Source organism: Muscardinus avellanarius, assembly GCF_963383645.1.
Source record: "Muscardinus avellanarius genome assembly, chromosome: 14".
In the NCBI taxonomy this organism is placed as follows: Eukaryota; Metazoa; Chordata; class Mammalia; order Rodentia; family Gliridae; genus Muscardinus; species Muscardinus avellanarius.
The window spans coordinates 72,888,164-72,913,844 of record NC_137800.1 but is presented as its reverse complement, the minus strand read 5'-3'; the positions used below and the strand labels follow the sequence as shown (position 1 = coordinate 72,913,844).

The 25,681-nt window shown below is 42.7% G+C and overlaps 1 protein-coding gene across 1 annotated transcript in view; it reads right to left on the bottom strand.

Moving 5' to 3' along the window:
* Positions 1–25,681, bottom strand: part of JARID2 (jumonji and AT-rich interaction domain containing 2) — a gene marked incomplete at both ends in the record, with an annotated part of 270,204 nt that overhangs the window by 93,637 nt on the left and 150,886 nt on the right. The window contains one exon of the mRNA XM_080710759.1: positions 17,253–17,394. Within this exon, the coding sequence (XP_080566885.1) occupies positions 17,253–17,394 (142 nt within the window). The remainder of the gene's footprint in view (positions 1–17,252; positions 17,395–25,681) is intronic.

Genomic DNA, 25,681 nt, shown 5'->3' with positions numbered 1-25,681 from the left:
CCTCAATTACACAGGCTGAGTATATGGCACTCGCGCGCCTCTCCACACACACACTTAAAAATGGAAGTTTCAGGACAGCTCAGTCCTGACAAGACTGACCCAAGTACCTGATCCAAAAAAGTAACAGTGAGGCCCCAGATTCCCTCTTAATTAGCCACAAACTTGTGATTTTACGTCACATCTTCCTTTGGGTTACAAAAAAGGTTTAGAGAAAGAAAAAGAACTGAGCATTTTCATTTCCTGGTGGGAAGCAGAACTTCCCTACTGCGAGCGGAAGAGATGAACGCCGTCTGGTATTCACTCAACAAATAGGCGTTGTGTCTCTAAGCACATCTTGGTCTGTAGCACCAACTTGGAGATGCCTGCAGCTGGAGTCTCTTCCAACAGGCAAGAAACCCAGGACTCAAGACGTGCCTAGGGTCATTAACTAACTCCAGCACCCAGCGACCGGCCTGTCTCTGCGTTTCCCTGTGAGAATCCCACAACTGGCAGCTCCCATCTGCTCTGATGAGAAATCAGAACTCAGTGAGGTAAGAGGGGCTCCTACTCTAACTACTCTCGTTACCCCTCCCCATAGGGGAGACCAAGAACACAGTCTCCTGATTAAAGATGCCTCAGCTTTCCTGGACGTGTCCCAAGCCCCTGACTTTGTGTCCCATAGACTTTATCTTTCAGCTACAGGCCTACTTTTTTTTGTAACTGCAGAATAGGTGACACTGTTAAATTAGAAAAGACCAGATATAGAGGATCAACATTACAAGGGCCTCTGTGCTACATCATGAACAGGGCGAGCAAGACTGGGGGGGGCAGGGAGAGTGGCTATGGCCAAACTTGGCCTTTTGTACACAATCTACTACCGTGGGAACGGGATTAATCCATCTAAGAGGACAAAGTCTTCATGACCTAAATACCTATTAAAGGTCTCTAACCTCATAACATGGTATGAGACTCATACCATGGTATAAGATCATGGTAAGATCAGCTTTCCAATATACTGACTTTAGAAAACACACTCACCACAGCCCACAACTCTAATTCTTTGCTTCTCTCTGGAATGTGATTTCCCACACAACACAATCCGGCTGGACCAATATCCTTTGTTTCACACTGCCTAGCAACCTATTAGCACACATTTTGATATATACATGGACAATCCAACATCCCTAAAGGTGACAATCTCAGGGCTAAAAAAGGATCTATTTCAATTCAGACTACAAAACTCTCAATCCACTCAACCAATTTTGAAGACACAACTGCTCTATTTTACTTCATCATCAAGACAGTATGGGAGTTGGGCATGGTGGCGTAGGCCTGTAATCTCAGTACCTGGGAAGCTGAGACAAGAGGATTGCAAGGTTTCAAGACAGCCTCGGCAACGTAGCAAGACTATTTCCAAAGAAAAAAAGAAAAACAGGACTGAGGGTACGCCTCAGAGGCAGAATGCTCAAGGGTTCAATCCTGAGCACCAAAATACAAAATAAGGACACTGAGGTGCTTATTCTGTGTTCTACTCAAAGTTAACCGAGACCATCATGCAGAGTCCCTCACACACACCTCTACCCCAGGGTGGTGTTAGGGATTGGACCTAGGGATATTCTGAGCTACATCCCCAGCCCTGTTTTATTTTTGTATTTGGAAACAGGGTCTTGCTAAGTTGCTGAGAGCCTGAGTCAGTGATTCTGGCTTCAAACTTTTGATCCTCCTGTCTCAGCATCCCAAGTAGCGGGATTATGGACATAAACACCAGGAGCTCCATCTCTTAGATCAAGGTGCCTCTGTTTTCTTAGTGGATGGGGATGAAAAGAATGATCAATGGGGATGAAAAGGATGATCCTATCTTCCAGGGTTTGTAGTGAGAATCACTTGGGCTCATCTGCAAAAGGAAACGAGACAGTGGACAGTACACCTGAGGTGCTCTGCGTTGGCCAGACCCATCAACACAGAAGGAGGAGACCAGCCTGACTACTAGGGAGGCAGAGTGGCCTGACAGAAACCTCCCCAGGGAGGTGCCTGGAGAGAACAAATGAGAAGCAAAGATGGGAGCCGCCATTGCCTAGCAAGGCCCAAAGACAGAGGTCAGCGAGGAGGGAGGTGAGACATGGCCTGCACCAAGATCCTGAATCAAAGGCCCCCATGCAGGGTAAACACAGGCACTCATGCAAGGATGAGGACAGGCAGAGAGGCACTCAGCCCTAATCATCCTGATCTGAGCAGCAAGAATTTATCTCTGCTTCAGCTACAGACACTGGGTAGTGGATGGAAAGAAAACCATAGTCCATCCTGCCATTTAAGCCACACTGGTCGACCCACACATACCTCAGGAGGTGATCCCAAACTCCCAGTGGGCCCAGGTCCGTTGCCCAGGAACAACTTATCCTCTGTGTGGCACCAACAAACCACTTCCACATGTACTTAACAAACCCTTCCACCTCTCCGGGAGGATGCTACTCCCAGTGTTAACCCTTCCATACTCAGTATTACATGACTCTACTCAACAGGCAATGTCTTCACTCTGCCCCATCCCCAACTCAAGCCGGCCTTGCCGCAGCCTTAGGCCTTGAAAGAGGGGTCTGCCAGATGCCTCCTGTCACTATTTGCATACAGAATCAAGCAGCAGATAGGAGAAAAGACCACTGTATAACAGCAAAACAGAGCCATGTCAGGTGGTAATCTAACAAGCAGTTAAGAGTTCCAAGATAGGCCAGGCGTAATCCCAGTACTTGAGAGGCTGAGACAGGAGGATGGCACAGATTCGAAGCCAGCCTCAGCTACTTAGTGAGGCTCTCAGCAACTTAGTGAGAGACCCTGTTTCCAAATAAAGTATAAAATAGGTCTGAGAATATAGCCCGGAGTTAGAAAAGCTACTGGGTTCCAACCCCAGTAACACGGAAAAAATAAAAAATTGTAAGAAATCCAAGATAAGTCAGGCATGGTGGCGTTTGCTGTAATCCCAGCATTTGGGAGGCTGAGACTGGACGATTGTGGTTTGTGAACAGCCTCAGCTACTTAGTGAGGTCCTCTGCAACTTAGTGAGACCCTGTTTCAAAATAAAGAATAAAAAATAGGGTAGGGGATATAGCTCAGAGGTCAAATGCGGTCAAATGCCCCTAGGTTCCATCCCCAGACCTGCAAAAAAAGAAAAGAAAAAAAAAACCCAAAATAGGAAGAGGCACCCTCCAAAAAGAAAAAGAAAAAAAAAATCACAAGGCAAGACCAGTCAGATGTCCTATTTATTTGAGCAGCTTCTTTCATTCTGCAGAGCCCCACAGCCAGGCTCTATCACAAGGTAGGTAATCAGAGATGAGGAGAGACAGCCAGGGTCATGGGTACCCAGGAGAGGAGAGAGGAGAGATATGAGAGGAGAGGGACCCTGAGGGCTCTGTGAGGTCTGAGGGGATGCCCAGGGATTCTACTGCAAGGCAGAACCTGACTGTGAATGTTGGAACAGCACGTGCCACCCTCCAGAAAAATCATGTGCTTCACCTGCAAGACCTGCTGGCACAATCAGAAATGCTCCCAGAACACCATGCTGTCTGTGCCCCTCAAGACATCTATCACAAAGCCCTTACTTTAACCTTGGTGACTACGTTATCCCAGAGAACACTTAAGCACAAGGTGAGATGCACACTCCTCTCCAGCTTGTAGCAGTGAATGAGGAAAAGCACACCCGAGAGCCAGCACCACGAGGCAAGTCCATGCCTCTATCCTTGCCCTCCAACCCAGCCACGGCCAATCAACCAGATGAAAAGAAGTAAAAACATAGTCTCCCAGGGGAACGGCAAATACCCCACTCCAGCCACAAAGCAGCCACAGATCTGCTTGGAGAAGAGCTACCTGGAGCAGCAGGCAACTCAGTCCCCATTAGTCTCCTGTCCCCAGTGCCCCTGCACATGAAGCCAGGAGGCCCCAATACCAGATGATTCAGACACGGATTCAAAAAGCTAGTCCATTTTGCTCAAGAAAAAGGTTTCTCCCTCTTACCTACTGTTTGTTTTACAATAGAGAGAAAGGACTCATGTCATAACAGAAGGAATACAACGCCATTAGAAGAGATTATGTACCAGGTTTTATGGTCCACAGACACGCGTGGCCCAAGCATGAACAGTGAGCATGGCTCGGGTCCACCATGGCTCAGCACCCCTAACCAACTGCTGGCCCAAAGGAATGTCCTTTTGTCATCTATCCATAAGAAACACCTAAACGAATGAGATTTACATTTGATACACACCTTTTTAAAACATGGTATAGAGGGAGAGTCGAAGCTTTATAAAACCTGAAATCTTGGATTCAACTCCTGCTAACTCAGCTGAAACAGGCGTTTCAAAAGAATTCAGATCGATTTATTAGCACTGCATTATCCTGCTACTGGATGCCTCTTGCAGACATAGGTTTTATAGCTTCAAAGAGCGCGCTGTCTTCCACAGCACATATACTAAAACTGGAATGATACAAAAAGGTTAGCATGGTCCCTGCACACGAATGGCATACAAATTTATGGAGCATTCCTTTTTTTTTTTTTTAACCAAGTCCTGGCGTGCCCCTATGTTACTACTACTATGAATTACATGATGGTATAAGACTGTAATGCACCGATAAAGTTATTAGAAGGATTTCCAGCCAGGCGTGGTGGTGCACGCTTATAATCCCGCGCTTGGGAGGCTGAGACAGGAAGATCACACGGGTTCGAAGCCAGCCTCAGCTACTTAGGCTCTCAGCAACTTAGTGAGACCCTGTTTCCAAATAAAATATAAAAAAGGTCTGGGAATATAGCCCGGAGGTAAAAAAAAAAAAAAAAAAAAAAAAAAAGCCTCTGGGTTCCACCCCCAGTACCACCCCCCCTAAAAAAGAAGGATTTCCAATACACATAGGCTTTATTGTGGAGTAAACTCTAAGTCAAAAGCTTTTTCATTAATTTAAGGTATACTCAAGCTATCTACTTTATTTATTTATTTGCAGTACTAAAGACTGAACCCAGGGGCTACATCCCCAGCCCTACTTTTTATTCTTTAGTTTGAAGCAGGAGCTTACTAAGTTGCGGAGGGCCTAAGTAGCCGAGGCTGGCCAGGAACTTGAAATCCTCATGTCTCAGCCTCCCAAGTACTAGAATTACAAGTGTGTGCTCATTTTCTCTTTTTCTTTAAAGCTTAACAAGCCACAATGAAAAGCAGAAGATTGTGGTCAAGATAAAGGGCTAATACCCTTCCCTGGCAGTTCTATTTTCTGGTGGTTACATTTTTCTCCTGTTACTCGCTCTCATTCCACAGAAGGAACTTAACACTCCTAGCTGAGTAACAGACAGGGTTTACCTTTTGCCTGTCTCAAGCACTAAAAACCTGTGCAAGACAATGGACATCAAACAGCAAAGCTTGTTTATCTGCTCTGAGAGATAATGCTCCAGGATGCTGCACACAAAACAAGCATACCCTAGAGGAATCCCTGCGATAAGGAGGAACAGCTGGGAGGGTTTGGGAGAGGTATGTAGGGTGCTGTGGAGGCCGGCAATGGACTCCAGAATGTACTCAAGTGTTCAGGTCTTCAGCTGAGCACAGGAGCCTTAGGAAACCACCCAAGAGAAAGTACTACCATAAAGAATTAGAGAGAGTGGACCATGGATCCATCAGGGGGCCAGAAATAGTGCCCAATCCTGCTAGCCAAAATGGTATAAATAGTCACAGGACAATACCTGAAATACTCATAAGAGTTTTGTCTGAACACTAAACAAAACCTATAGCGATTTCTGCTTTGGCCTTACACCAAACAAAGGTTAAAGGCAAGACATGCTGGGTCAGCTTCCCACACCTGGAATCCCAAGTATACAGAGGCCGAGGTATGAGTGGCCAGCATGGAAAGCTTAGCATGATCCTGTCTCAAAATAAATGAAATTAGAAGGTAACTCAGGTAAAATGTTCTTGAGTTTGAACTCCAATAATACTAAAAAAGGAAAACAAGAACAAAAAAGCAGTATTTTACCCCCTACTTAGATCCCAAGACAATGCTTAATGTACAGAAATACAAAGATATCCATAACTCAACCAAAGAAATTTTATATGCCTAGAATCCAATTTAAAAAATTACTAACAGGAAAGTATGACCTGAAATGTGGAGGGAAAATACAAATGATGAAATTAGGACATAAATATACTAAAACATCTATCCTAACTTGGTGTATTCTATACACCATGAAGGCAAAACAAGGATTAAGCCCAGTTGAATACTCACTGAAGATTATCAAAATACCTCAACGTAGCCAGGCATGGTGGCGCACGCTTGTAACACCGCGCTTGGGAGGCGGAGACAGGAGGACTGCGCAGGTTCGAAGGCAGCCTCCCTGGCTTAAGAGACCCTGTTTCCAAATGAAAATATAAAAAAAAACTGAATGTAATTTGTAAATAAAATCAATGTCTGAAATGAAAAACAAGCTCAATGAAATTTAACTGATTTGAGATATAAACTATGTGAAGTGAAACATATAAAGAAAAAATGAAAATAAGCAGATCAGTGAGCTATGAAACAACTTCAAGCAAACTAATATCCACTAATACCCACCTCAATGAAGTTATCAAAGGAGGAAGGAAGCACAAGAAGAGATTCCATCTACTGACTAATCGCTATAAACTCAATGCATACAAAACACAACAAAGAAAGGCTATACCCAGATGTACTGTACCAAATGGCTCACAATCACTGACTATAAAAAGGAGCTGAAAGCCAGGCATGGTGACACATGCTTGTAAGCTCAGTATTTGTGAGGCTGAGACAGGAGGATCCCAGGTTCTCAGCCAGTCTCAGCTACTTAGTGAGGACCTCTGCAACTTAGTGAAACCCTATTTCAAAATAAAGATTAAAAACACATGGATGGGGGTGTAGCTCGGAGGTAAAATATGAGTTCAATCCCCAGAACCTCAAAAATATAAGATAAAATGAAAAGTTTGTAGAGTGGGTGAAACGATGCTTTAAAGAATGACAGTAGAAACCCTGTGAGGAGCTATGAGAGCAGAAGACAATGAAGCAGTGTCATTATTTTTACCCTGTAATTCTATACCCAGCAAAAGTGTCATTCAAAACAGAGATAACATTATCAAACTGACATTTTTAACGAGTGTGACATGAATACCTTTTCACACATAAAGGCTCAAAGATTCATCCATTACCAGCAAACCTGTATTAGAATTGTTAAAATCCTTCAAAATAAAAATTATACCAGAGGGATATCTAAATCTCTACTAAATACACCAGGGCACCTGATATAGCAACTAATAAGGAAAACAAAAAGGGCAAGGAGTGCCAAACACATCCATCTTTACTCTGCATTGTATTTACTTACATGATTATTTTCTCTGCTTAAAGATTCAACATAAACTGGGCGTGGTGGCACTCGCTTGTAATCCCAGCATTCAGGAGGCTGAGATCGGAGGAGTACAGTTCACGGGCAGCCTCAGCTATTTAGTGAGGCCCTGTTTCAAAATAAAAGAGTAAAAAATAGGGCAGGGGGTGTAGCTCAGAGGTCAAATGCCCCTGGGTTCCATCACTAGACCCGGGAAGGGGAAAAAAAAAAAAAAGATTCAACATAAAATCCTATTTTTCAATTTTGTTCCTTCTCTGATTACTGTAAATATTGAGTATATTTCAGTCATTATACATCTGAAATTGTAAGTCAGTAAAATTTATCTCTGCTTTGTAAAATATTCCTCAAGGCTGTAACAAAACATTCGAGAATAGTTTAGTCAGTAGAAGCTTTCAAATCAAAATTAAAAGTTCATATAAATTTACCTAAGCCATTTGTTTTGCTTAAATATTTTAGCAATAGTAGTGAATATACTTAAAATTAAGTATTACTAATGAACTGTTCAGAGATATTGAAAATTTTTCAGACTTTTTTTTTTTGGAGGGGCAGGTCTGAGGATGGAACCCAGAGGCATTTGACCTCCGAGCTACACCCCCTGCCCAATTTTTTATTCTTTATTTTGAAACAGGGTCTCACTGAGTTGCAAAGGGCCTCACTAAGGAGCTGAGGCTGTCTGTGAGCTGTGATCCTCCTGTCTCAGCCTCCCAAATGCTGGGATTACAAGCGTGCCATGCCCAGCAAATTTTCAGACTTTAAATCCCTGATTCTTAAGGATGAATTTAGTAACACCAACCTGTATGTAACACTGTGGGCTGTCAAGCAACACTCGTTTGCATTTGGACCTGACCCCCTCCCAAACTTAGAGATAGCAATTATTTTAAACCAATAAAATAAAAGAATAAGAAACATAATAATGCAGACAAATAAACTGTGGACAGAATATCTGTTAAAAAGGCTAGGAGAGCCCGGTGTGCTGGCGCACACTTGTAATCCCCGCGCTGGAGAGGCAGAGACAGGAGGATTTCACAGATCTGAAGCCAGCCGTGCTGGCTTAAGGGACCCTGTTTCCAAATAAAAAGTATAGAACAGGTCTGGAGTGTACTCCAGAAGCAGAAGGATTTCCAAGAACCCCAGGACCACCAAAAAATTAATTAATTAATTAATTAATTAAAAGGCTGGAAGAAAGAATTCTCACCAACATGCATTTAAATCTAAAAGATAAACTCTACTCAATCATGACATCATACAAATCCATTAACTCCTTACATCAAAATTCAATCTGCTGGAAAAAGACTGGGTGTCCTTGAAGTCAGTAAGTATTATATTATGTTAAGTCCAATAAGGCATTATTTCTTTGTTGTTCTATCCCTGCAAAGGCACAAAGGCATGATCTGTTGCAGTTCCTTAGAAACTTTTGGGATGGGATGTTATTCAGAGGTAGAAGACCTGCTTAGCATACATAAGGCCCTGGGTTTGATTGCCAACAAATCCCCTCCCCCCCCCGAAAAAAATATAAACACACACACACACACACACACACACACACACACACACACGCGCGCGCGCGCAAAGTAGTTTAGAAACTATTGGAAGCCGGGTGTGGTGGCGCACACTTGTAATCCCAGCATTCAGGAGGCTGAGACTGGAGGATCGGTTTGAGGACAGCCTCAGCTACTTATAGTGAGGGCCTCCGCAGCTCAGTAAGACCCTGTTTCAAAATTTAAAAAAAAAAAAAAAAATTAGGGCAGGGGTTGTAGTTCGGAGGTCAAATGCCCTTGGGTTCCATCCCCAGAGCCAAAAAGAAAAAAAGAAAAGAAAAGGGAAGGGAAGGGAAGGGAGGAAGGAAGGACGGACAGACGGACGGATGGACGGACTTATTAGAGTTGGCATATACACTTTCAAAGAATTATTAGCTTGGTATATTTAATAGGATTTCAGCATGAGGCATGAGGGGCCTCTCCCAAAAGTGAAGCAATGACTAACATGAATACCAGCAATGGAATCTGCTCGTCAACACCCTGTGTTCACAGCCTCCAACCTTGCCCCGCTCATACCTTCTCTATGCAAGCAAACACCAGGCCACACATCAAGCTCTGTGGAAGGAACTGACACCACTCACCACAGGGTCCTTCCTGTGACTCAGTACTTCAAGAGAGGGAGACGCACCCACACTTTTCCATCTGCCTACAGATTGCTGTGGTGAGGGCACCACGGAAAAAAAAAAGATATAAAATCACAATTTGCATAAATCAAAAACCCTCTAAAACAATTTCGAGAAAGTCCCCCATGAACGTGCATATTCACACACGGCAATCTATGTGTCCCATATGCTGATGGTGAAACAGCCTAACACAGAATGCTCATTGCCTGTATCTTTGTTTTCTTCAAAACTTGGTTCAACCACCACCATCACGGTGTTACTTTTGCTATAACATATCTGATGAATCTGAAGGCTCTGGAACAGAGACATCAAATAATCTGGCCAATGCACAAAAGTAATCCTTAGAGGCATTGAGAAGCCATGTGTCAGCTCTAGTCCACACTCAACTATCTAGTAGTGCACAGAACTACCACTGTTCAATTTTTACTCTCCCTTCCTTCCACTCACACAAAGAAAAAATATGAAGAAGTAACCCTAAACAGGCATGGTAGTAAATGCCTGTGATCCTAGTACTTGGGAGGCTGAGACAGGAGGATCTCAGGTTTGAGGATAGCCTCAGCAATTCAGTGAGCCCTCAGCAACTGAGTGAGACCTTGTTTCAAAATAAAAATAAGGCTGGGAGTGAAGTTCAAAGAAAGAAATCAATCCTGCTACTAATATCGGAATGACATTTCAAGTGATGTCTTCTGGATCAAACATTTTGGATCTACTATTTATTAACACATAAAACTCCATCATCACTTTCTTTGTTCAACACCCTCTTTTCCATTTGCCACCCACAGATCATCCTTATCCAGGAAGCCACCCCACCCAAAGAGTTTCTCACCCTTAGTTCCCACAGGATTGACTCAAGTCTGTCTGTTGTTTCTTACAAACACAGATACCTCCAGGGGAAACATTTTGAATCAGCAACTGAGTGGAATGGGATGGGCACTACAAGAGTACGGACTTAGAAGGACCACCACAATACTCAAGAAGGGTTCATTAAAGCCTAAAGGTCTACAATGCTTCTGAGCAAAACACACTGATAACGTTAAAAAAATAAAACAAGCTCACCTACCACGATGATCAAAAGAAAACCATCACACAAAACTTTAAAAAACACCATTCTCAGGCCTCAAGTTGAATCAAGTGTTCCCCTAGTGCAGACCTCTCCCAGCTTTCTTTGGCTAGGCTGCCCTGCCCAAAGGGGGGCAAGGAACACCTGAGAGTCAGGCCGGTGGTGCACGCTCATAATCCCAGGACTTGGGAGGCCCAGACAGTAGGAGCACAGGTTCGTGGCCAGCCTCAGCCACTTAGAGAGGCCTTCCACAACTTAGTGAGTCCCTGTTTAAAAAAAAAAGAAAGAAAGAGAGAGAGAGAATAAAAATTAGGGCTGGGTAAGTAGCTTGGAGGTAGAATGCTCACGAGTTCAATCCCCAGTACCCCTCCCCCACAAAAACCACGAACATCTGAGTAATGCTTGCTTCTCTTCACAAAGAGTGATTTTACACGATGACCTTAAGTTAGCTAGGTAGATTCTCGGACTTCCAAGAAGATGGCAACGGAGAAAAGTGGGGCTTACAAGCCCCGCTAACAACCAATCTCTATTACCACAAAATCAGCACCTTTCATAGCCAGAAAACACCATCAGCAGAGAAACAAAAAATGTAAATACAAGGGACAGAGAAAAAGAGGGCTGGAAAAACGAGACACCAGAAAGAAACCAGACTGCAGTGCTGCGGCCGGAGCCGCGGCATGAAGCGGCGCGTGCGCCATCTTCCCTTGCAGCACCAGGCCCCAGAGAGGAGGGGAACTCAGAACGGATCTCAGAGCCAGAGAGGAGATACGCCAGCCTCATGCCTGAGGACGTGGCAGCAGCGCCTTACTGCCAGCGGCAGCGGCGAATTCGCCAGACAGCACCAGACCAATGCACTCAACAGCCCACCAGGTTCCAGAGAGGAGCGGCAGACAGCGAGCCCAGGTGAGCTGCTGCGGATCAGCTGGGCGGGATTCGGCAGATTTTTTCGGCGCAGGGAGTGTCTAAAGCTCCCAGGGGCTGGGCTCAGCACACCCTGCAGGGACTCAGAGCGGAGCTCAAAACCAGAGAAGAAATACGCCAGCCTCACGGCCGAGGGTGTGACAGCAGTGCCATATTGCCACAGCAGCAGCGAATACACCGAGTCCACTACAGCTCCATCAGCACACTCAACAACGAGTAAAATTGCGGCCCCTAGAGGAGAAATCCCAGTACTGCACTCCCAGGGATTTGACCCAGTGGGGGAGTGGCGGTGGCAGAGATATCACACCATAGTCACTACTCCCCGCAGGCAACCTGCTCCCCCCCATGGTCTAAGGCAGCCTCGATTGACTCCCTGAGTCTGAGACTTTGCGATACAACCCAGTAAAGGAGTAGTGGTGACTGAGATACCACAGACTTGAGATCCAGAGCACCTTAAGTGAAGTCATAGTGACCCAGGGAAGAACCCAGAGAAGGCACAAACTTCTGAAATCATGGGAAAGAGGAATAACAATGAAGCAATGAATGCCCACAACCCCACAACTTCAGAACCTGATAAAACAGAAATTCAGAGATTTCTAGAAGATCAAATCAGGAAAATAACTGTAGAAATAATAGGGGTGTTTCAAAAAGAATTCAGAGAGAGCCAAAGAGATAAAGGATGCAATCAATGAAGTAAAGGCCTCAATTCAAAGTATAAACCAATTAGACCACATGGAGAATAGAATCTCACTCCTAGAAGATGATCACTCCAAAAACGAACACATAGTTTCTAATTTAGAAAAAAATCTGACAGCAGGAATCTGACATTGAAGAAATATGGGCCCATTTTAAGAGAGCTAACCTAAGAATAATTGGAATAGAGGAGGGAAAAGAAGGTGGAACCAAAGGGATCAACAATCTCTTCAAGGAAGTAATAGCAGAAAATTTTCCAGACATAGAGCAAGAGGTTGATACACAGGTCCAAGAAACTTATAGAACTCCCTTTAGACAGGATCGGAGAAGAGGATCCCCACGCCACATAATTGTCAAAATGACCAATGTGGAAGCCAAGCAGATAATCTTAAAGGCAACAAAAACAAAGGGCCAAGTGACATTCATAGGCAAACCAATTAGAATCACTCCAGACTTCCCAAACCAAGTCATGAGAGCCAGAAGGGCTTGGAGTAACATATTCCAAACTCTGAAAGAAAACAACTTCCAGCCAAAAATTTCCTACCCGGCAAAACTTTCTATCAAATTAGATGGGGAAATAAGAAGCTTCCATGACAAACAGAAACTGAAGAAATTTATGTCTTCAAAACCAGCGCTAGAGAAAATACTCAAAGAGATTAACTACAAAGAAGAAATAGGTCACACACACCAGAACCAGAGAAACAAGAGTTTCCATCCAACAGACAACTAAGATTAGTTATCTGTGAAGATTTATTATTTATGTTAGTCTTATACCTATCTCTAAATTGTATTGTTTGCTTTTATTGTTGCTTATTTTTAGGATTTCTAGTTGGAATATTAATATACCTTCAGATATAGCATTTGGAAATATTTTATCCCATTCTATCAGTAACTTTTAACTCTGTTTACATTGTCTTTGGATATACAATTTTTTTTTAGGGAGTTTGTTTACCCTTCTGTTGCCTGTGCCATTGAATTCATATCCAAGAAACCACGGCCAATTTCAATGTTGTGAGGTTTTATGACCCAGATTTTCTTCTAAAAGTTTATAGTCTTAAGATTTATATTTAGGTCTTTTATCTATTTTGAGTTAATGTTTGTATATGGTGTTAGGTAAGGGTCCAATTTTATTCTTTTTCATGTAATTATTATTTTTCAACAATATTTAGTTAAAAGATTAGTATTTCCTCCACCAAATGTTCGTGGAAACCTTGTCAAAAATAATTTGACAATATATGCAAGAATTTATCTCTCGGCTTTTATTTAACTCCAGTGGTTTATATATCTGCCTTTATAACAGTACTACATTGTTTCCATTATTGTAGCTTTATAAGGTTTGAAATCAGAAAATATACATCTTCTAGCTTTGTTCTTTTTTGAGATTGTTTTGGGTATCTAGAGTCCATATTCCATATTAGGATAATTTTTTCTGAAAAATAAATAAATAAATGTATGATAGTTTCACCTAAAATAGAAAAAAGAAAAAAATATTCTCTGGTAAAAAAGAAAGCAAAAAGAAATATTGAATTCTTATCTTTAAGTCATCAAAAGCTTGGTATCAGACAAATGAAACTGTTATGTGAGATTATCATTGTTAATTTTGAATAAATTGCTGTAATACTAGATGTCAGCCACAAAGCCAAGCATGGGAAGGAGGGATGGGGAGGGAAGGGGATGGGGATCAGGTAGGGGCTAACTGGGTGATGTGTGCATGTATGTCTACGAAAGTTGTTTTTTTTTTTTTAATCCCAATATGATGTATGAATACAGTGCACCAATAAAAAAAAAAAATTTTTAAAGTTGGCTAGGTAAAATGATGCCTGGTTTGAGCTTTCCCAACCAATAACCTAGCAAATAAAACCTCTAAGGAAAACAATTAGAAACTCAAGAAAAATACCGAACAGTAAAGAACTATGTATTTCACTGTTATCTGTCTTTGAAAAACATGCTCAGGGTCAAGGAAAAGCAACAGCACAGTATATGGGTAACAGAGAAAGGGGGGGACTATAAAAACAAGAATGCTTTGCTTTAACTAAAGAATTGAAACATGTTATAAGCATCATCAGAAAAAGGTAATCACTTCAATTGGTGGGTTGGGAAAAGCAGACAGTTAACAAAAATTCCCTGTCATTGCCTCCTTTTCTCTACTGTAGACAAAATACACATTAACTGGTGATCCTAAAACATGCACCTAAAAAGATGTGCATAGCAGGAATAATTAAGCATTACAAGAACAGCTAGCAATTTATATCATTCTTTTAAAAAAAACATTCTCAAAGTAATTACATAAATCAAGACCTTAAAATTTGAAGATTGATTTTTCTCCCAGAAATTCTAAATGCCAAAAGCAAATGTCCAAAGTGGATCTTAAAACACACTCCTATAGTGTATCATGTTTAGCAAATTTAAGATCCAGCATCCCATCAATAACCCATCCAATGCTTGAATCCACATTTCAAAATAACCCCTGTAAACAGTTACTCTGGGCTTGGCTTCTCATATTCAGAGACAGCACGCTGTCAATCTATAGGAAGGTACAATGTACAGAAGCCTCAGCATTGTGGTCAACGGCATACTGCACAAGCTCCAGAAATCTAGGCTCCAAGTCAACCACTTGGCCTCAGACCACAGATCGGCACAGCAAATGATTTCTTCAAAGCCTGAAACTATTAAAAGTAAGTAAGTAAGTATGTATTTTATTATTTCGTAGCACTGGGGGTTGAACCCAGGGGGCATTCTGCCTCTGAGTTATATCCCCAGCCCTTTATTTCCAAAAAGAGTCTCACCAAGTTACCTTGCAATATTCTTGAACCTATAATTTTCCTGTCTCAGCCTGCCAAGTATTGGGATTACCTGCATTCTCCATGCCCATCTTAGAGATCATTTAAGCAAGAACTGGACAACCTAACGATAGCCCCTTTGTGAAGGCTCCAAAGGCCTCCTCCTGTACAGTCCAGGCCATCCCAAACCAGCCTCGAAATCCAGCTGTACCTGTTCAACCCTCGTCCACTTGTGTCCCAAATGGGCTTCATTACTACTGACCAACCACTGCCCCACAAAAATATGGTACAATAAATTTTTAATTCTGTAATCATGCTAATCATTGCAGAAGATTGACAATGCTTACATTTGCCTTGAGCTTATCCTAAAAAGGTGTTTCTCTTTTCTATGGTCCTAGAGATTAAGTTAAATGACTGCTTTGCACTCAGCTGTCAAACAGTACAACAGTGACTTGTGCAGAGGAAGCTAGCAGCAGCTGACTTCTGTCATCCGAGAGAGGCAACCAGGAATAAGAGCCAGCACCCTCTCCCCAAGACAATGAAGCCTCCTAACATCAGCCACGGCACCAACACACTCTGATGGGATCCCAGCCAGAAGGTAAGGGCCGCAGGTGGTCATATAGCCACAGGAGTGGGTGCTGCCATTTCCAACAAATTCACAGAATTCTATTCCCCAAATGGAGAGGAAAGTCGAAGAAAAATGCATGAACATCCATGAACATTCGCCCATGTTGGAAGGCATGGATAGTATCAGGACACATTCCAACATATTTACTGATATGATTGTCTTACAAATCCTTGAAATTTTTCTTGTGGCAATTCCTTTCTCTACTTGTAGCAGGTGTTTCATATAAAGATCTATGATACAACAGGTTCATTGCTGAGACACCTGACCAAGTGTTTTTGAAAAGTGTTTATACAAAGCCCAGTACACCAACAGGTGAGTCTTACATGTGTTTACTAACCATACTGATAGCAATAGCCCATCTTCTAAGACGCCATGGGGAGGAACGGAAGAAATGAAGATCGAAGTTAATACAACCTCAGTGTTGTTGTGGAGTAAACAGACCCTTCACAATCGAGAAGAATATGCCCCATTAATGTGCCAACTTAAGCTATGCACCTAAAATCCCAGGCCCAAAAGCCATCAAGTACACATGGCTAATCTCCTTTCCTCTTAACTTGCCTGTATATTCAGTTCTTCATTACAGATATACATTTAGATTTACAAAAAGCAAAAAACTGTTCGAACAAATGAATTTTTCTTTTCTCCCATCTCAGATTCTTAAAAAAAAAAAAAACATGAAGATAGTAATCCAATAAAACATCAATGATAAAATGAAATAAGAATGAAATAAAATTCTAAAAGGGAAAAAGGAAATACCAAATGTGACATGAAGCAGGACTCATATTAGCACAGAGGTTTTTAAAAACCCATTTAAAAACATTATTATAAGGTCACTGCCACTGACCTTGAAATCACAAACTCACCTAAAACTATATGGTCAAATTCCTTATCAAACTATCTTAACCCGATCAAGGAACATTATATAAAAATAACTGTTCAGAAGTTTAAAGACACAATCCCACAACTACCAACTCAGTTAAGCACCAATGGATTAAAAATGCATACAGTATAGCCGGGCGTGGTGGCGCACGCTTGTAATTTCAGCGCTTCGGAGGCTGAGACAGGAGGATCCCACAGGTTTGAAGCCAGCCTCAGCTATTTAGTGAGACTCTCAGCAACTTAGTGAGACCCTGTTTCCAAATAAAGCATAAAATAGGTCTGGGAATATAGCCCGAAGATAGATAGAAAAGCCCCTGGGTTTCACCCCCAGTGAGACACACACACACACACACACACACACACACACACACACACACAGCATACAGTATAATTTCTACTTTCTTGACAATGAAAAAATCTCAAGAACATAGCATTTTGCTGTCCAAGTCCTGAAAAACATCTGTCTTCAGAAGATGGCAAAACAGCATCTAGAATATTCCTTAACATTACTGCTGACCATCAATTAAAATGAACAAAACCAGTATTACAAAACCTGGTAACTTTTTGGCTGATTCATATGCAAGGAAGATGTTTCATTCAGTCTACTCACTTTTAATGATTGCTAGGCAATACTTAGAAAACCTACAATTCTCACTCCTCCACATAAATCAAGAGATTGTGTGAGCGGGCCCATGTTTGTTCCGTGTGGCAAAAGCTGGCACCTGAGTCCGCAGTCCCTGGTTTCATTAATGTACCAATAGACTTTTTCAGCCTTGGGTACTAACCTTTTCCTCGACGGCCCTTCTTCAAAATCTGAAGAACTAACATCGTTGCTAGTAGAGGACACTTGGGATGCATCGTCCTTCTCATTCTCTGACTGTTCTGACGCTGGTCCTAATCCCTTAGACTGGTCATTACCAAGGAGCCCTACAGGTGAGAAAAGGGGACAAACACTTAAATACATCACATCAGGAAGCGGCACTTTACCACAGTTAACCCTACACAACGGCTGGTGGAGACAGACAGGAACGTGGGTAGAAGTGAACTTACAAGTACACATCCTTTTGTTTTGCTTGTGGAACTGGGGATTGAACCCAGGGGTGTTCTATCTCCTCAGCTCTATCCCCAGCTCTTTTATTTGTTTATTTATTATGTGGTACCAAGGACTGAACCCAAGGACATTCTACCTCTAAGCTACACTCCCAGACCTTTTTTTTTTTTGAAACAGGATCTTGCTAAGTTACCTCGAACCTGTGATCTTATTGTCTCAGCCTCCCAAGGACCAGAATTACAGGCATGTGCCACCATACCTGGCATTATTTTTTGTCTTGAAACAATCTAGCTAGGTTACTGAGAGTCCTGCTACAATGCTGATGTTGTCTTCAAACTTTCAAATCTGTCTCAGCCTCCCAAACACTGGGATTATAGGTGTGTTCCACCCCACCTGGCTATACATCTGTTTTGAATGGACAGAGAGAGAAAAATCTTATCTCATTTTATACCTTTCAATATTGTGAAATGCCTAATGAGAAAACAATTTCAATGGCAGAAAATCTGAGCAGAAATTTGGAATCTAACATCATATGTACTTTCAGGTTCTTTTTAATGTACATAAAAAGACCATCAAATTATCAAATCAAACTAGTTATTTCTGAAAAGTAAAGTATTTACTCTAAATATGCTTGAATCCTTTTTGGAATTGCCCTCAAGAACCAATACCTGACACACTATAAAAATATATCATTATCTTGGAGCCATATCTTAGACATGAACTAAAGTCCTAATGTACTACTTTCTCTTCATAAGCACACATTAGATTACAGCCAGACTTGCCTTAGATTTGTTCAAAGGATAAAGTGCCTATGGATATGCTTCTATGGACAAAAAGGTTGGGAGAGTGCCAGCCTTCGTGGGGCTCTAGAAACAGCTACTTCTAGTGATATGAAACTATTTTAATAAGTACTAATGGTTAACATCTCAGTAAAATTATTTTCTAATGCTCAAACTCCTCTGCATCTATAGGTGCAATGTAGGTCCTACCAATGAGAAGCTTCTACTGCATCAGTGGCCCATAGCAACTGCCTAGTGATCAGCTTGAAGGCACTAAGGAGCTGAGTAGCTGCCGCGATGCTCAGCACACAACCTGGGGTTTCCCAGGTCAAGTGGACCAGCCTTACAGCCAAAAGAACAGCACCTCCCCAGTTTATGCTTCTAGCACTTCCACCAATTATATAAGCACTTTTGTGTCCTGAAAAATCTCTTTTCATTTGAGGCACTAAAGAGTAGTTCCTGTTGGTTGAACCAAAGACTAGAAGAATATAGTACTCAATTTTATATGTGTGTGACGATATTTTCTGAAATAATACACACTGAAACAGCACCCTGGGACCTGTGCTGTTTATGCATCCACTTTCCCTGTTATCTATTTTTTTCATCATTTCAGAAAATGGGTAATAACATCAGGTTGGAAATCTAATTTAATGCAGTAAATAAAATTTCATTGCAAATTCACCTATAATAATGTGACTTTAAGGGTCTTGACTATAGTATGGAAATGACAACAAACTTCCCAAAGAAAGAAAAATGGGGGGTGGGGGGCGCTGCACTATGAGACACAGTGGTATGAGACTCAATGAATCCAATGACAGAAGTGTGGTCCACATTACAGAGAGAGAAGAGCTGTGCTTTGCTTGGCAGTAGTCACTAGTCAAGTAGAGCTACCAAACATCTGAAACACAGCTCAGCTAATGTAGATAAGGAGAGGAATTACAAATTTAGCTTAGCTTTTATTAAAAAATAAATGAATGAAGCATTTCATTAACAACTTCCTACAGATTAACTATGAAAATATCTCATATATATTCAGTCAGATGTATTAAAATTAATTTCACCTTCTTATAGTTTGTGGCTCTAGGAAAGTAAAATAGTTTGTGAAAGAATAAAGACAAAAGAGGGCATCTGATAAATAGGATGATACAGACCAGACTTCAGAGAGATTAGACACAGATCCGGGTATAAAGTATATACTAAAAAAGGAGGATGTGTGTCTTAAAATATGTGTGTATTTTTGAGTGGGTTTACATCTTTCAGTGGGGTGCATGCTCATGAAGGAGAGTCCATCAGGCAAGGTGAATCATAAAAGGAAAGAGGGAATCTGAATCCACGTATTTTTCTGCCAGGGTGCTGAGGATGCAGACATAACTGAACACCATCTAAATTCTAGTGAGAAGAGATAGCAAACACAGATGCATTTATCATTTAGCACTACGTAAAAGAAGAAACCATGCAGGTATGCAGCAAGGAACAAGGGAGGGGGAGGGCTGGTGAATATGAGTCAACACCGCTAGCCAGCAATACCAAAAGGAGAACAAATGTCAGGATTTACAATGTGCCCAGAGCACACGGCCAGGGTGGTGATGGAGGGGAGGCAGGCGGAAGCCGAGGAGGCTGAGGTTATGCCGTATTTAGACTGGGGGTGCTGTTAGGTGAAGATGGGCGAGTCCTCTTCCCTTGGACATAAAGCAGGGCCTCCGGTATTCGCTGAGAAAGCAATGAATGAGTGGATGAAGGAACATTTAGTAGACTCAAGTGAGAGTGAAAGCTGCTGGAGTCAGAGCTGTACTCTTGCCCTCAGGAGAATAATCCTCAGAGATGACACAAGAACAGTCAGTGATTTCTCCATCAGAATCATAAGGCGGGCATATCGCATGGGGCCTCACCCCAGTGTGCCCTGCTAATACCCCCAACCCTCTTGATACAAAGAGTGCTTGGAGTCCACCTTGAGAACCACTAGACTACTGCAGAAGAATGCAGAGTCCACATCATTAAGAGAAGACCTATGAGCCAGGCATGGTGATGTGCATGCTTGTAATCCCAACATTTGGGAGGTTGAGACCAGAGGATGACAGATCGAGACAATCTCAGCTACTTAATGAGGCCCTCTGCAACTCAGTGAGACCCTGTTTTAAAATAAAGAATAAAGCTGGGCGTGGTGGCGCACGCTTATAATCCCCGCTTGTAATCCCCGCGCTTGGGAGGCAGAGACAGGAGGATCACACAGGTTCGAAGCCAGCCGCGCTGGCTTAAGAGACCCTGTTTCCAAAAAGAAAAGAAAAGAAAAGAAAAGAAAAGAAAAGAAAAGAAAAGAAAAGAAAAGAAAAGAAAAGAAAAGGAAAGGAGATAAAGAATAAAAAATGAGGCTGCGGGTGTGGTTTGGAGGTAGAATATCCCTAGGTTTCAACCCCAGTACCGCAACAGGAAGAGAGGTTATAAAAGTCCACTGATAAATGAGTATGGACTCCAAAAAAAAAAAAAAAAAAAAGTAATAGGTTGGGAAAATGTGCATGTCTAAAAAAGCCTAAGCAGAAACAGGCTCATAATAGCCACCTACTGACTCTCCAAGCAGAAATTCATGGAAACTGCATGAAGAGGTTTTACATGCAAAACACCATGGGGACGTTAGTTGACTCCATTGTGCACTCGATGCAGGAGAAAGGGTGAGGCTGCTCTAATCTCCAGGTGTGACTTAATGGGATGCAAGCAGAGGCTCCTTGTCCCTGGCTCCTCTAGTTAGCAGCAGAGAGCACCAAGCTTTCCCTCAGCCTAGGGACGACCTGGCGGCAGCTTGAACCTGAGGAAAGGCACGCAGTGGCTGCTGTCTGAATCACATTCACTCTACAGATTCAGAAAAAGGGACCCAGGCACAGGGAATTAATGGTCTGCTATGCAAATTAAAGGACCACAGCCTTTTTTCCCCAAATGACCAACTTTTTTTCAATTTGTGTGCTCACAGTTCTGTAAAAATAGGCCCAAGAAAAAATTACATTTATTTTTAGTTAGATAGTCCACATGGCTGGACACACCCAGAGTTTCATCTCAAACCCACTCCTCTGTCTTACCATCTCCACTGTTCTACTGACTCTCCTATTTCATTTTCAATGTTTTAAACCAAACCATGCAGCCTGCTCAGTCTAGGAGAGCCAGGTCAGCAAGACCGAATACAGTGCCACGGGGCAGAATAGCCATTATTATAACATTACAGGAGCTAATGCACAGAGCCTTTTCTTCCGTCTAACACAGCCTTGCCACCAATTTTTTAAATTATTCTTAGTCAACGAGAAATAACGCATCCCCGCTCCTTCGCACAGTTAAACCATTTTTATTCTCCCAAAGCCCTTCTCTAACACAATCATTTGCCGGGGAGAGGGGGTGACAGAGGAAACTGAATGGCCCAAAGATTCAGGCTCCTCACATTAGCATTTGTTCTCCTCTATTAATATTCAGTAGGTTGAACTTAAATTAAACCACGTCTATTGTCTTTCACAAAAGCAATAAATATGAGCTGAAAATTCCACATCACTGTGGTAGAGACAGCTTGGGGACTGTGCCTGCAACCTTGGCTAGAGACCATCAGCTGACAGGAGCAGCATGCAGCGGCCTGGATGCTACGGAGCACCACAACACAGTGCCCAGGGACTCCCCTGAGAAATCAACACAACAGAACCCCGCCACCACGGGTCCTGCAAAGGCAGGAGCCATCCATCCCGCATCCCAAGTGAGCAACAAACAGAAGCCTTCCACGGATGCACAGGGAAATACAACCCATCAGGCTTGGGAGTCTGAAAGAGCAAAGGAAAGGGCAGCGAGGGCTCCTCTTGGAGGGAGATGGGCATGTGATCTCTCCCCGTTTCCTTAACAAGGAGAGGGTTGGGGAGACACACACCACTTAGGCCAAAGCTTCCTTCCCCAAAGGAACTTCTAAGTACTTGATGAGAACTCTAGATTTCAGAACACAAACATCCAGGCCTAGTTCTTTGCTACCACCTGGGGGGCGGGGGGACCAGAGCATGCAAGTCCTTATAATTTTATGTTTTCAATGCAAAGAAATGTTCAGGCCCTCTCCCATCAGTTATGCATACAGGAAAGGGAAAAAAAGGGGGGGGGGGATTCCTTTCATCCAGGAAAGCAATGCCACAAGAAGGGTTAAAAAGCAAGAAAAACAAGGAGGGCTTTGAAGCTGTTCCAGTGCCTCTCAAACATCTGGAGCACACCAAACTTATTAGCATATTAGGGAGAGCCCATGTATTTGGCTTTGTTGTAGGAGACATGCACAAAAGGTGATTTGGTGTTACAAAGCCAATGCCGTCTGTCACCCTGTCACTGTGAGACAAGGTATCACGTTACATATTAAACAGACAAGCATCCAAAGACAGCTTTCATTTTCAGCATCAATGTCTCAGTGTGTGCCTGCGCATGTGCATGTGCACACACGCAGCACTCTGAGTTGGTAGGGAAATAATAAAAGCAGCCCTCTTAGTAGAGGCAGGACCCTTCTGTGAGGTCATCAAAATGCATGGCTTGCCGCCATTACCAGTGGAAAAAATAAAACCTACGTGCACTCAGACGTTGTGAGAAAAACTGGAATGTCTGCTTTCCCAACAGTGTGGGCATTGCTGATGCTGGGCCAGCTCGGCAGGGTCGACATGAACGTGGGTATGGAGTGCACACATGCAGGTCGGCGGAGCTGCCCCCAACAGTGCACAGGCCTCCGGGGTGAGGGTGTGCAGGGCCAGGGGTCTGAGCTCAGCCCGGGCTCATCCACTGACACGCTCACCCCATCACCACACTGATGCGGCCCAGAACAAATGACAGTCACAAGGCAGGGTGTCAGTGGCACATTTGTGGTCAACGAGGCGCAAATGAAAATGGCTTCATACCTTGGATTATGGAAAATAATTATCTTTTCTCTCCTGACATTGAATGGCCTCACAGCCAACTGGGGCTCCCCTTTGTCTACTCTCAAATCAACCATGGAGATTTCCCACTTCAGTAAAAATTAAATAAATAAATAAAATCCCCCAAACCTTCAAAACAGACACAAGCCACAGAGGGAGCACAAGCTTTTGTTCATTTATCTCCCCCCAAGAATACAGATATGTAGATACAAACATTGGTTTTACGTGTCAATCCCACTGACCACTACCAGTCTCTATTCCTCTGACCTTTGGAAATCTAAACCTTCCTTGTGTGCCCATTTTTTGAGAAAAGGTATTAGAAAGCACCCTGACACAGCAACCACTATACACATGGAAAAGTTGGGCCATGGAGTAGGAAAGAAAACATCTTTTCAGAATTGAGTCAGACATCCAGGATCCTAGAGTCCACAAAGCATTTTCTCACCTTAAGCCTCAAGATAACAAACTCAGCAGACATTTCATAGTAAGAGCAGGAAATATGCAAAAGCAAATCATGCTGCTCCCAAGACAGGCGGGCCCTATTCAACCCAAATGAGTAGCACCAGAGGACAAAAACATCCCCTTTCCACATCTGAACCAAGTCCAAGGGGAGAGAAAACATTTCTCCCTCTTAGGCTCCAGCAACAATAACACACAAACAGCAAAACTGATGAGTGAACTTGATCACACACACACACACACACACACACACACACACACACACACACACACACACACCTCTTAGTAGGAAGGAGCCACGATCTTCAGAGAAGAGTTCTAGACCATTCCAGGAGCTATTTAAACTGTAATGATGACTCACTTCCTGTTTTGGCATCACTGCCCTGCTTCTTTGGGGGTCAAGGCCCGTGTTCCCAACACTCTTCCCTTTCATTTGTCATGTCTAGCATGACTCTCATAGTAATCAGAGCAAGTACAGTATCTTGAATAATGGCTGAATTGTCAACTCCTACAAGCTTCTACCATGTTAAGTTAGACTTTCGCACAGTGACTCTACTAATCCCTGGCTATGACTCTTCTAGGTTTATCCACCATCCCAGTACCATTTTAATCTTTCCCTGACAAATCTAGTTTAAAAAAAAAAAAATACCACCAAAAGTATGGATCCTTGGAATGTCCAGCTAATTAGAACTGTTCCTAACACAGAGGGTCCAGAGGGCCTCTGACCATATCAGAGGTCTTCTGCATGCCTTCCACATGCAGAAGAAAAGTGCATAAAAGGCAAGACTGGGCTTAGGCAGTCGGGCAAGTGGAGCTGCAGAACAATGGCATCGCGAAGAACGCGGAACTCAGATGCGTGTCAAGTACAGGTAAACACAAGGGCACGTCGGAGATATAAACATATATAGATAGATAGATAGATAGATAGATAGATAGATAGCAATCAGACTAGCATGTTCAAAACCCCTTCTGTTCTGATAAACTGTCAGGCTAAAACTTGCTTTTATATAGCCTGAAATATGCAATCCTCAAAGGAAGATTTCCATATACATAACATATTCACAGATAGCTAATAATATTCTACCTTTAAGTAATTACTGTGTGTGTGTTTAGGCCTTTAGAGCTTCACAGCATTAAACTTATCACACAAATGAAAGGCACCAAATGAAACTTGGCTCTCCAATTTTAGCAAGGCTCTCTGAACCTAGGTAAAGCTGCCTGTACCTCCAATCAGCAATCACCTCAGAGTTAGCAGTTTGCATTTACCCACATTGATACTTTCCTGAGCCACACCATAAATTATGGATAAATTAACAGCTATACCCTCTCCCCCAAAGCCTCTGTGGCTGCCTTCATGATGGGAAGCAACCTGTACAAGTTCTCAGTTATGCTTTGTATATAGCATGACTGGGAAGAGCAGTTTCCTCATCACCTCACTTGCATATAAACAAACCAACTGCCCACCCCCTTTCCAGATGTATGTATAGAGGCGCCAGCAATCAGCTCAAAATCCAAACAAAACAAAACCCCTCTGCAGCAACCAAGTTCAGAGCGGCCTAGTGCCTCCCAGAGCAACAATCTTTCCAATACTGAAATACAATGGGAATACTACAGAAAGCAGGACTGTGGGAATGTGGCCATGGCTCTACAAAGGTCTGAGGCCCCCACAATCCACGGCCTTCCATGTAAACACATTCACCTATGCTCATACACAGTAAGGCAAATATGGGCTGATGCACACGATATGGGAGAAGAATGGAGAACGCTCCAAGTTTAAAACATCTGGGTCTAACCCAGACTCACTTGAGGACTCAGTATCTACTTACATGCCTCAGTTTCCTCTCGTTCCAGGGAAGAGGAAAGGTAGAGAAAGAAAGGATTAAAGGAAATGCAACCAGACATGCTGTTTATAAAGGAAAAGCCAGAGCTCGGGTAAAGATGAACTAATTAACTTTAATCAAACATCTATTTTTAAATGCTGGGAAATGATCACATAAACTGGTAATAAAATAAAAGGATCG